Below are 12,291 nucleotides of genomic sequence, written 5' to 3' on the forward strand. Positions count from 1 at the left end.
TGTAAGCCGGTTCGTTCGGTTTCAAGGGATTGATTCCATGTAATATGTATTGTACGCTACAGACGCGCCACCGCCACCCCCCCCCCCCGATCAATGCGAGACGAGCCTTATTAAGGCCCGTCTCGCATTACTTGTCAGCGATTTTTATAAAGCCACAGAAATTAATGCGCGACGAGCCTTAGTAAGGCGCGTCTCTCATTACTTTCTGTGGCTTTATAAAATGATCGGAGACAAGCCCTCCCACGGCGCGTCTCGCATTGAGGTGGGAACAAATGCGAGACGAGCCACTTTAAGGCGCATCTTAGATCTTAAAATGATCGGAGACGTGCCCTACCACGGCCCGTCTGGCATTTGTCTCTTACCCTCCCCCACCCCACGCAGCGCCGCGCCCGCATTTTTAGCGCGTCTTTCTTTCTGTAATCTGCGACGTGCCCTTAGAGGTTTGTCTCAGATTGCTTGCTCCTATTTGCTGTTTTGGCGTAGCGTGCGGAAACACGGAACGCCTTGCGAGTTTTCGTCTAGACTGGACCTCTGCATGAGGGGTTACCGCAAGTTTTTCCGAACCATGGATCAGCCTTGCGACGCGACGCGTGGCCGTCGATCTCAGGGGACGGCGCGCGGCTCACAGTAGTAGTCACGGTGAGGGCCGGGAGGTGTGAGTGCGAACGAACCCCACTGCCGGTGGCGAGCATGATGAGTGGCGCAGCGGTGTGCGTGGTGATCATCGCCGCCGGCCCGGTAGGTCCGCCGGCGGGGCGCGCGCCCTGACGAGAAGCCGCGCCGCGCCGCGCCGCCCGGTCCATCATCATCCACCGGCCAACGAGCGAGCTGCCAGCCAGGGCCTTTCGTCGGTGCCGGTGTGGGAGGGGTCCGGTTGAGCAAAGTGTGCAAGCGAAAGCCGGATCACGTGCGGAGGAGAGAGCCCTTTGTCTTTTTTTCCTTTTCTTTCTTTAGGTTTATAGCGAACTGCTTGGAAGGCGCTTTGGAGACGAGAGCATCATCCCAGAGTGCTGCCAAGATGATACGGGATAGGTGATCAAGTGCAGAGTGCGTGCTCACATCACCATGCCGCCTCGCTTTCTCGTGCACTATGTGTGGGTGTCTGGGCCTTGAGAAAGAATCTTCTTGCGACAAAAAAGAAAAGAAGAGGAGGAACTTGACACTCTACTGCCACGCTACGAGCTAGCTCCTCCTCTGCTCCTCTCTGAATACTTGCATCCATTCCGTGCAGAGGTGTGTAACGGTATGACTCCTGCTGCCTCGCTGCGAGCACCAGATTTTCGCTCGAACGCTTTTCTTTTTATTTATTGTTTACACAACGGGATAACGTAGTAGACTGATGCAGGGAATTTGACGTAGCATAGAACGGTTGCTTACAAACATGTCGGGCCATGCGTGGATGCCCGGCGAGTCCGGAGGCGTGTGCGTGTGAGAGCGAGAGAGAGAGAGAGAGTATCCATCCAATGGCTCCGACGGTAGTGGCTGGATACGTCGCGTCCGTGCCGGCGGATCCGCGGGCCGGAGGAATCTCTTTCCCTGGTTGGGCACCAGCCTGCCAGCGCTCCGTACTCCTACTCCTACTCCTACTCGGAAAGTGGCGGCATGCATGCATGGTCAAAGATGCTGACGTGTGCTTGCTGCTACGGAGTAGAGTAGAGAAAAGGAATCCTGTAGTGTACTGCTCTGGCAGATGCAGTGCCGCTGGCTCGCTCGCTGCGTTTGTCTTCTCACGACGGCGAGTTCACGATGTAGGGCGGCGGTCACGCACCGCGGCCTCGATGTGGAAGGAGCCTGCCCGGTCTGGTCTGGGAGACGGAGTTGCCACGCCGGAGTAGAAACGCGTTTACCTTGCCGGCGGGCGCCTGGCTTGCTGCTCGTGGCTCGTCGGAAAGCGAGGAGTTTTTGGTCGGCTGCTGGCTGCCTGCTGGAGCAGCGGCGGCCAGCAGCAGCTACTAGGGATTTGTGCAGGGAGCTAGGGAGGACAAGGGTCACATGGCGTCTGCCTGCCTGATGCAGTGCCGCTGCCGCCTCGGGTAGGGAGTAGGGTGCGGTGGCCCAAGCCCTGAACGGCTCTATAGTGCCACCTGTGCGCGTGGCGTGCGTGGGTGTCAATTGTCAAAGGCTGCCCTCCCATGCGCTCGACGCCCACAACCGAGCTGACACAAGACAAGCTGGTATCCTTTCTTCTCGTGTTCCCGAGTTTCATCCTGCAGACGTCATTCAGAGAGCTCACCGGCTCAGGACACGGCAGGACTCGGGAGCTGTGGCTGCAAATTCAGAAGCTGAATGGAACACTGAAACTGCGCGTGCGCGAGCAAGTGGGAGGAAACTGTTGATGGGCTCAGGAGACGGCCCGCAGACTCTCAAGCCGCCGCGTGAGCGGCAGCCGGGCCAGATGAGCTACGAGGGTGGCCCGGGCCGTGTCGGATTGCACGACCGGATGTTGGGCCTTTGATGAGCTACATTCCGTTCCGGTGCACAAAGATCTCGGCCCAGCTGCGTTTCTTGATAAAATGTCTGCAGCTGCTGCATCACAATTCACACAGAGTGCCGACGACAGTGGAGAAAGTAAGTGAAGCTTTGATTATTTGCTACGCAGATCGATCGCAGACCTCCATCCACGCATGCAACTGGATCGACTAGCACCCGGTCTCGACTCTCAACTTCTTCCATGTAGGATTGTAGGTTGAACAGCTAGGGGTACACACAGCAGACACAACACACACGACCAACAACACTGACGAAGTTCTTGTTGCCCACGCTGGCAGCACTTCTTCTCTAGCCTCCTCTTTTTCATGGAAGATGAGACGGATAGATCAGCTGCTCGCCTTGCCATTATGTTACACCGGCCACCATATACACGGTTTTGCATGCATGCATGGCCCTCCCGTCCTCGCCTCATCAGACGCGAAGGTTTCCTCCTAACGACGTGAGGACTGTAGAACCCTCCACCTGCAGACACAGAAACCCATCTCCGCGTCAGAGAAATGTTACAAGAGTTGGGGTGAAATTTCTGCCGTTTTTGCAGAACTCCCTAGTTATTCTTGTTTTTGGCGGAAAACAATTCTTAGGTTCTTCAGTTGCCGCTCTGACGAAAGTATTTTACCTTGAAAGTTGCGCCGCAGATTTCTTCTTCGTTTGCGGGAACAGCAGTCACCTTGTTCTTGGGGTTCTCGTAGCACTTCAAGCCTCCAAGAGCGTTAGAGTAGAAGCAACCTGCAGCCAGCATGAGGTTAGTGAAAAATGACTAATCAAGAAAACTCTTTAAATATGTTGTGCAGAGAGTTTAGTCTTTTAGGATGCACTCCTTATTCAGCAGCGATTGGAGCATTTTCAGAGATTCTTCTCTCTTTTTTTCTATCCAAAAAAAGTAACAAAACTCTTTGACTAGCTAGAAGTCAGGGCATGATCTGGCATTGCTTGATGAGCTCGCATTACCTTGTGGGAAAGGTGCAAGTGACTTGCCACAGGATCCTTTGAGCATGTCAATGTCGTCAGAGAAGGCGACGCAGCCATCAGCAGTGATCCCCCAGAAGAGCGGCACCTTGCCCTCTGGATCCTGAGAGATTGAGAGAAGAAACAAATCCCCCAGCACAAGAAAATAAGCTATTGTATTGTCCTAAACCAAAGTCACCATTGATTCCAGATGAGCTGCCGCCTGCAGCTAGGAGTAAGTGGCATACAGATGCGACGAGCAGGGAGCTGGTGGACTTGTCGAAGAGCACGAAGGCGTAGCTGCCGATGAGCTGCGAGAGCATGAAGCTGGCCGGGTATGGCGCCCGGTCCCGCAGCGTCTTGTAGGCCTCGATGACGAGGACCACCTCGTTGGCTCCCTTGGACAGCCCGTACTGCTGGCTCAGCCGCCCCAGGTTGTCCAGCACGCCCTCGAACAGGCAGAAGATCTCGTCCTTCGCCGCGAACGACCTGACCAACACAATTTTATTTTGTCACTTGTTTGTTGGTTAACAACCGCTGTAAGGTGAATGCCTCTAAGCATCTTTATGGTACCACACTGCTGCTATAACCAAAAGAACGAAAAGTAGGCCCATAGAAAGTCTGAATGTTTCAGCTATAATCTTGAGTGACTGAAGGACATGATCGTTCAGACTTTCAGAGTTCAGATTAATTAGGTGCACCAAACGTCGAGAATCAGAACACTTAAGCTTGTTCTTTACAAAACGAAAACGAATAATACTTAAAGAGAAATAACTAAGATGTGAAGTAAGCGCTGAAAGAAAAGGCCAAACTGAATGGAGTAAAGGGGTGGAATTCCTTGGATGCTACTTCTTCAGCGAATCAGCCTAGTACTGACAGGATAAGGGCACAGGGCAATCAGGCCCCACAAATCATAGCCGTGACAGACCATCTCGGGGTGCACAAACCTTTTTCTTCTTCCTTTTCCTTCAGATCTGTGGGCAGCAAAGCCGGAATTTATCATCAGAGTGCCACTACCATGTACCAACAACCAAGTGGCCTGTGCCCTCTGCTATATATGACTATGAACTGAACCATGCGAACATTTATCTCCAGGACAAGTAAAATAATGGGGACAAATCATACTTGCTCCATACTGCCACGTCTCATGAGTCCTACTTTTTTTTTCAAAAGAAAAAAGAATTGTTTAACCAGTAGATTACACAGGCCTGTCGCTTTCCTTAAACGAAAATTGGGTCATCGATCTCTCAGTAGCCGCCTATCCTATCGGAGAACATGAGGCTACATCGTTTGTTGGCATGTCAGTTGACAGACACCTCTTGTCCGTGGAAGGTGGCATGATGTGGACGTCCAAATTGCACCTTCTTCTTCTTGTTGTTTTTTTTAGAAAACAAGGCTTCCTTTTCATAAATATAAATGTATAATTGATATTTGGATGTCCACGTCAAAGACATGCATCCAGATGCAACTCCTTCCCGTTTCTTCTTTCTCATCTGATCGTCACCAAACCATTCTTGACGCCGGTGACCGTAGCAACCAGCTCGAGGTAGCGTGGAGCCATGGCTATGAGAGATCTAGATGCCGTATGGCCGTAGCACCATGGCAAAGGCACCTCGTTTTACAAGTTGCAACTAGGAGATCAATCTAACATATACTAGTAATAAACTCTTCTACTCTCTGAAAAAGAAATTAAGGAACAGACAATTGTTCAAAAAATCGTCGCCTTTGTGGCCTGAAAATCTCACTGGTTTGCCCTGCCATCCCCTGGCTAATTTTTGTGGCTCACGATTATCAGTTGAGAAAACGATAAGCCAAGTAGGGTGGTAGGTTGGTCCCACAGCTACAGGAATGGATCAGAAAGCTGTATTTATCATTGCTGACTTTGTTTCAGAGAAGCAAGATGTCAGCCGATCCGATGAGGAGGGAGGGAAAAAAAATGTTCCCATGTACTATGATACTGTAGATTCACACACTCTGTTTCATAAATCCGCTATTTTTAAAAAAAAAGTAGCAAAAATAAAATTAAACCGGATTTAGCTGACTAATTGTGTAAGTAACAAAACCATGTCACCGCTATCGCAGCTCATACTTGACAAACTAAAGAACAAAAAGAAGTCTTGAAAAACCCTAAAGAGAAAAACTGGGCAACTGACTGGCTGACCTACGCAAAGCGTCTCGAACAAATGAATCTCCTCTCAAGATCTTGCGAATTCGGGGCGGGCACTACTTCGGAGCAGAGAGGAAGCTTTCCTTTTTTAAAAAAAAAAGATGAGAGGAAGCTTTCGTAGAAGGAAGAAGGGACGCTACTCCGTCCATGTCCACGGCAATCGCCGGAGTTAGTATCTGAGGATGGCTGCCGTGTAGTACCTTGGGCGGAGGAGGGCCTGGTTGGTGTGGGAGTAGGCCAGGTGCCCGAGGTCGGCGAGCTGCATGGACACGGCCGGCTCCGAGCTCCCCAGGAAGCGGGTCACCAGCTCCGACGCCCTCGTCTTGGGCGACGGCGTCCGGCTGCCCGCCGCCACCAGCTCCGCCGGCACCTCCACCACCTCGCCGCTGAACACCGCCAGCATCTTCAACCACACACCCCTAATCACCCTCCCCCCAAAAAAGAAACTCTCTACGAATCCTACTAAAGACCACTCTGCCCTGCTAATCAATCAGCAGGCTAGGTAGCATAAGCTTCTTCCTGCTTCCACACTCCTTGGATTGGATGGTTCCGCGAAAGGATGGGGAGGCGGAGGGGAAGGCGAGGCGGTTTTTATAGCCCGCGGACCCGAGCGGCAGGCCCGCACGCCGGCTCGGGGCTCCGGCTAACGACGTTGACGTGGACCCCACCTGGCATCCTGTGCGTTCCTTGGCGGCCAGCGTCTACCAGCTTTCTGTTGTCCGGCTGCCCTTTCTGCACCCCGGTTCGAACACCTTGTGTGCGCCGACGTGGCAGGGCACGTTCCTCTACCGGAAGCACCAACCGTGCCTCACCATCCATCTGACCCCCTCCTCGCTCGTCGAGCATGCTCGTGTGCGTGCACGTCATCTGACACGGGAAGTTGGTGCAGCTGAGCTTTACAGAAAGAGTTCAGACGGTCTAGAAGAACACCGACACGCATGTAAGCATGGATGTTCCGGTGGCAATGCCGTGCTGTGCTAAACCCCTGACGATGAAGACTGTTAATAATCCCATACGTTTTGCTCTTAAAAAGATAAAAGCAGCTAATCCCTCTCGCTCCTGTGGAAAATATAAACCGGTGTCGGCGATCCCACGCCACACACGTTGATCCACAGATTTGTATCGGTTTAGGGGATGTTTGGTTCCGGAGAGCTAAAGTTATATGAAATAGACTCTTATCATTTAGGAGTATTAAATAAATCTTAATTACAAAACTAACTGCAAAATTACTGCACTAATTCGCGAGACGAATCTGAGTATACTAATTTATAATTAGCGGATGTTTATTGTAATATTATTGTTGTAAATTATGAATTAATTAGGTTTATTAAATTTATCTCGCGAATTAGTATCATCTACGAAAAATTTGATAAACAGATTTTATTTAATATTTTTAAAATTATAAGATTCTACTGGAAGTGAAGAACGGAGCCGACGCCTAATTAATGAGGCACTGTTTCGTCGACAAGGACTGACGCCTGCCAACCACTGACAGCCCTTTCCCCGTGTATTGGCTGCTGTGGCAAAAAAACGACGTGCACTAGCCGGACGTTTTGTGCATCCCGATCCCGTTGGCCACACGTAACCATGCGTATGCCAAGACCATCAAAGGAAAAAAAAAACCTTTTTATCGCCTCAGTGACTCGAGGTGCAGCACAACGTCATTTTTTTTGGCACGTACGCAGGAGGAAGAAATTTAGACAGGTGGCTGGAATCGAATGAGTCACTGTTTGGACTTTAGAGCTACGTGCCCACGATAACGACAAAGGATCGACCCGGCGGGAATCAGTTTCTTCTTTTTTTCAGGATGGTTTGAGTTGAGCAGCGCCGCCGGACTCGGTGAGGACGTCTGGTCATGTGTTTCCATCTAGTAACAAGTTAGCCTATTTAATTAGCGGCTAATGATTTCTTGAACAGTTAATCGAGCAAATCGGATGAGTATGAAGTGCCGATTTATTATGTTGTTGTTGATGGACGTGCAGCGGAACTGGAAATGGAAACATAATAGGTTCAGGAGACATCGTGACAGAGACGCTTGAAAGATTTTTTTTCTTTTTCATATACTTTTGATAAAAGTAGAGAAACTTCTTTAAGAAAACTTGGAAGATTTTTGTGTTGGCAAACAGTCGAGGCATATACTATGTATGAGATATAGCTGAGGACGTGGCTGACTGTGTATCTCATTGAGAAGAAAGAGAGGGTTTATTGGGTTGTCGACTAAATTTGCCACATCTAAACTTTAGGTCACGGCAACCAACCAGTGATTAAAACCGTGATAGACCAAGATTAGTCGTGACAACCTTAGATAATTAATAACAATCCAATAAACCCTACATGCGACCACACCGTGTCTCAAGACAAGGTCGAAAGAGCTTTCTTTTTGAAAAAAAAAGTTGTCCTGCTTCGTAATATATATTTTTCAAGATTTGCTAAATTTATGTAGAAAGTAGCCATAAGAATGGGATATCCATCAAATCCTTAAAATGTCTGCATGCCAACAAATTTCCATTCGGGGTATATAACTTTTGTACTGATATTGGCGAAGTTTTTTTACTTCTGTTGAAGGTACTCTTGCACCGAAGTCGCACTAAATTTAAAAGTACAATTCCGCAAAGAAAAGTTAAAAGTACATTATTCAGTTTTACTAGCCCTGTCAGCCTATGCTCATAGTTCGTAAGCACAACCAAAAAAACTCCATTATTTTGACCTATAGAAATACTCCATTATTTTGACCTATATAGTACTCGATTCGATTGGTAACTACTGACATTGTTATATTAGAATATAAACGAGCTTATGTTATTATGCAATGATATATGCTCACTCATCACAAATATAAACAAAACAAAACGCGTAAAACAAGACCCGGCATGCTAGATAGAGCGGCATCATCCATCAGCCAAGCTTGCTAACTGGTCACAACAAAACATCTTGAAAGAAGGGTCCGTTTGGTTGGGGAGCCAAGTTGAATGGAACGGTTCCATTCCAATTTCTGAGGATGGAGCCGTTCCATTCTACGTTTGGTAAGGTGAACGGAGCCGTTCCATTTTTTGTTTGGTTGGAGAGTGCGTTAGAGTAGAACCGTTCCATTCTATGTTTGGTTGGAGAGCCAGGTGAGTGAGGTTACCTCCTCCTTTATTGGGGTGAGGTTACCACCATGACATAATATGCAATATAAACTGAGTTTCAACGTGACATAATATGCAATATAATTAAATGAGTTTCAACATGACATAATATGCAATATAATTAACTGAGTTTCAACATGACATAATATGCAATATGCAATATAGTAAATTCGTTGTTTAGTTAGGATCATGAACTGGTACCCTATCCTTCTGAATACTATCGTGTTATTGTTCATTTTTGTACCTGATGACATGCACTTTTCTGAGAAAGAATTCTTACTTGTACTTCTGTTAAAAGGCTATGTGGCATTTGCTTTTGTGGATGTTTAATAATGCTTTCATTTGTATGAATCTATTTAGCATTGGTCTGTTCATTAAACCAATTGCGTGTTTCGTCCATTTGTCCGTAGAAGTTTGGCGCATAGTAGAATTGTTAGCTATCATTTAGTGCAATCTGGATCACATGATGCTACTGATTGAGCTTGTAAGTTGCAGTATATCTAATTTCGATTTGCTTGTTAAGCAGATGCTGCTCAGATATGAAGTGCTGAACCTGAAAATTGCAATTATATTTTTTTCTAATTGATCGAAAAATTACAATTAGTGGTCCATCAATCTTTCTTTCTCTTGAAATTCTGAATGTTTTATTACTGCCAAAATCAAAGATAAAGATCACTGACAGATCAAAATCAACAAGCAGATCAAAAACAGGGCTTGCCAGGGGCGGCGCCCCGGGGGGGGGGGGGGGGGGGGCGGCGCTCTAGGCCGCCGCCGGGGGTTGGGGGGGGGGGTCTCCAGGCCGCCGCACGGAGCGGCCGGCGGGGGGGAGAGGGGCGCAGGCCGGGCGCGGACACGGGGAGGGGGGGGGGGCAAGCCGCCGCCGGGGGGGGGGGGGGGGGGCGCTCCAGGCCGCCGAGGGGGGCAACGGCGGTGCCGGGGGGGGGGGGCGGCGCAGGAGGCAGATCCGCCGCGGGGGGGGGGGGGGGCAGGCCGCCGCCAGCCGCCGCGCGGGGGCCGGGCTCCAGGACGTCGCGGGTTGGGGGCGCAGGAGGCAGATCCGCGCGGTGGGGGGGGGGGGGTTGGTGTGGGCGGCAGATCCGCCGGGGGGGCGCCGGCGCGGGGGTGAGGGGCGGGCGCGCGCTCGCCGGTCGCCGGCCGGGGGCGGGGGAGCGGCGCCGGGGGGGGGGGGGCCTCCAGCGGCGGCTCCAGGCCGGGCGGCAGATCCGCCCGGGCGCGCGACGGGGGGGGGGGCTCCAGGGGCGGCGCGGGGGGGGGGGGGGGGCGGGGGTGGAGGCGGCGGCGCCGCCGGGGGGAGGGGGTCGGGCGGGGGGGCTCCAGGGGCGGCGTGGGAGCCGGCCGCTCACCTGCGTGCGGAGGGGAGACGAGCGGGCGGTGACGGGCAGCGCGCGTGGGAGGCGAGCGCTCGCGTCCGCTCGTTTTCACGGAGCGAGCTCGTTCCGAATCTACACCGAATATTCCTACGCGGGAGCGCTTCCGCTCCGCTCCGCTCCACCGTCCTCCAACCAAACGCGTGGTAAAATGGAACCGCTCCGCTCCGCTCCTTCTGGTTCCGCCAACCAAACACACGCGAACATTCTTGCGGTGATCGAGGAGCAAGTACTCACCGAACGCGTGGCTCCACATTCGTGGCCAGAAATTGACACGATGACGTGACAGGTAAAAAAGATCTTTTTTTTCAATTTTCTAGTGAGCGTCCTTGGGCTATTCCATACCTGTTTCACCTTGCAAATACCCAAAAAGAACATAACAGGCCTGTGGCATCACCTGACGTGGTTTTCTAGGTGAATGGGGTTCAGCTTAGTCCCACATCTTGTCACGTAGGATGTGATTTTTTTGTGATTTGAACTAAAAAGAAATGTCAATTCACACGCAATTTTGGCATCATAAATTAGGTTATAAAATGCAATATGATGATTTTTTTAATGATATCAGACGTATCATCTTCGTATATATTAGAATGTTTGGCCGTACAAATTACTGGGTTTTACTGCTTTTGTTTTAACTCTTTTGGTTGGATGGAGTATTACTGCTGCTGCTGCTGCTGCTGCAAACGTCTGGGAAGTCATTTTGTCTTGGCAAATTTTATTTTCCCACTGTCTCATTTATTTATTTACAAGAAGGAAGTATCTGGAGTGTGCATTTGGTTTGTCTGACCCGTACGTACTGAACAAGTGAACAAACCGACGAAAGGATTTTTTCTTATCGAGAAACCAACGGGCGCCCACAGCATTGGATATCTGATAAGACAACGACCCACAGATTCTCGAATATTTTTGCATGCACTCGTGCAGCGTGCTGCAGAGAGAATCCAGCCCATGCGATTCACCGCCGTTCTGAATTTTCTTTAGCTTCCCCTGATCGTGTTCCTGAAGCTTAACTAGATGGTCTAGGTGCACTGAAAAGGAATCAAACTGATGAAGAACTGTCACCTTTGATTGCAGCCGGCCCATCAGGTAAGTAGTTAAAATTGACATCTCTGGCAGTGTCAACTGTTCTGGATTTTATCTTATCTCCTTCATCACATAGCTTGAAGGAGTGGAGACAACCTCCATATTTGTATTGGTCATCCCACTCCTCCACTAGAAATGTAGAACTAAATTTGTACCATTTTCTCTTGCATATATGGTTCTTTGAGATTTATTAGAATTTCTAAATTTGTTAATAGGCTAAGCTCACTAAAATTCTAGCACTAATTGGTTCCTCTTGTCAGGCCTGGTCACGTAACATTCGTTTCTACTAGAAATAATAATAAGATCTCTTTTACGGCGCGCAATACTATACGGTGTGCAATACTACCACTTGGTAATATGTAGTATAGAAAAGATCCAAAGAAGGGTAAGATTATCATTAGTAACTTAATTTATAACTTAATATAAATTAAGGATAATTTTTATATTTTTTTACAATTTTTCTATTGCAACCATTTTCGGCATATTGCAACACTTTTAGACGGTTGCAACAGGGGTGAAACCTTGTAGTGTAATATTTTTTCCATATTACCCTACTACCTAGATATACTAGCTCGTACTACTAATCAATATTTCAGTGGTATAGAAAAATCTCGATCGTTGGATGTTTACATACGAGTTCTTTTCAGACAGTAGTATATGATCGTATTGTGCGCCATAAAAGTCCTCAATAATTAATGCTGAAAACTATAAGATGCTTTTATATAAACAAAATTGTTTGTTTCCCTGTTTTCGCGGTGATGGTAGATTGTGGTGTTGGATGAGAAGGGCCGGTGTCATGTGTTAGATGATGGTGCCAACGCTGGAGGACAATTTGTGTAGAGGATGAATCAGGAAGGGAGAGACAAAACACAGAAGAGAGAAGCCGGCCTTTGTGATTCAGTGCCGTTATGAATTTTCTTTTAGCTTCCGCGATCGTGTTCGTGAGGTTTATTCGATGGTCCCGGTGCACCGCAAAAGGAATCAACCTTAGGAAGCACTCAAGCACTGGGCTGTCACCTTATCGTGGTACCATAATCTTGATGCCTTAAATTCGGTTAAGTAGCTAAACTTTCCGTCGCCGATGCTGCCG

The 12,291-nt window shown here is 49.0% G+C and overlaps 1 protein-coding gene across 1 annotated transcript; it reads right to left on the minus strand.

Annotated features, from left to right (window-relative positions):
• Positions 1–2,560: 2,560 nt before the first annotated feature.
• LOC112903151 (stem-specific protein TSJT1-like) lies at positions 2,561–6,173 on the minus strand. Its single transcript, XM_025972365.1, has 5 exons — positions 5,803–6,173; positions 3,684–3,924; positions 3,439–3,559; positions 3,107–3,216; positions 2,561–2,952 (listed from the first exon to the last, which is right to left on the minus strand). Exons 1-5 carry the CDS (start codon positions 6,003–6,005, stop codon positions 2,902–2,904), a joined length of 726 nt encoding a protein of 241 aa, XP_025828150.1. The 5' UTR covers positions 6,006–6,173; the 3' UTR covers positions 2,561–2,901.
• Between the last annotated feature and the right edge of the window lie 6,118 nt (positions 6,174–12,291).

This window comes from Panicum hallii, chromosome 8 (assembly GCF_002211085.1).
Source record: "Panicum hallii strain FIL2 chromosome 8, PHallii_v3.1, whole genome shotgun sequence".
NCBI lineage: Eukaryota > Viridiplantae > Streptophyta > Magnoliopsida > Poales > Poaceae > Panicum > Panicum hallii.

What these genes read in the sequence shown, in the direction of transcription:
- LOC112903151 (XM_025972365.1), bottom strand. Translation starts at nt 6,005, where the DNA reads ATGCTGGCGGTGTTCAGCGGCGAGGTGGTGGAGGTGCCGGCGGAGCTG. An exon ending in GCTCCCTGCTCGTCGCATCT is followed by an intron (nt 3,560 to 3,683) that starts GTATGCCACTTA and finishes TCAATCTCTCAG; the next exon opens with GATCCAGAGGGCAAGGTGCC. An exon ending in ACTTGCACCTTTCCCACAAG is followed by an intron (nt 3,217 to 3,438) that starts GTAATGCGAGCT and finishes TGCTGGCTGCAG; the next exon opens with GTTGCTTCTACTCTAACGCT.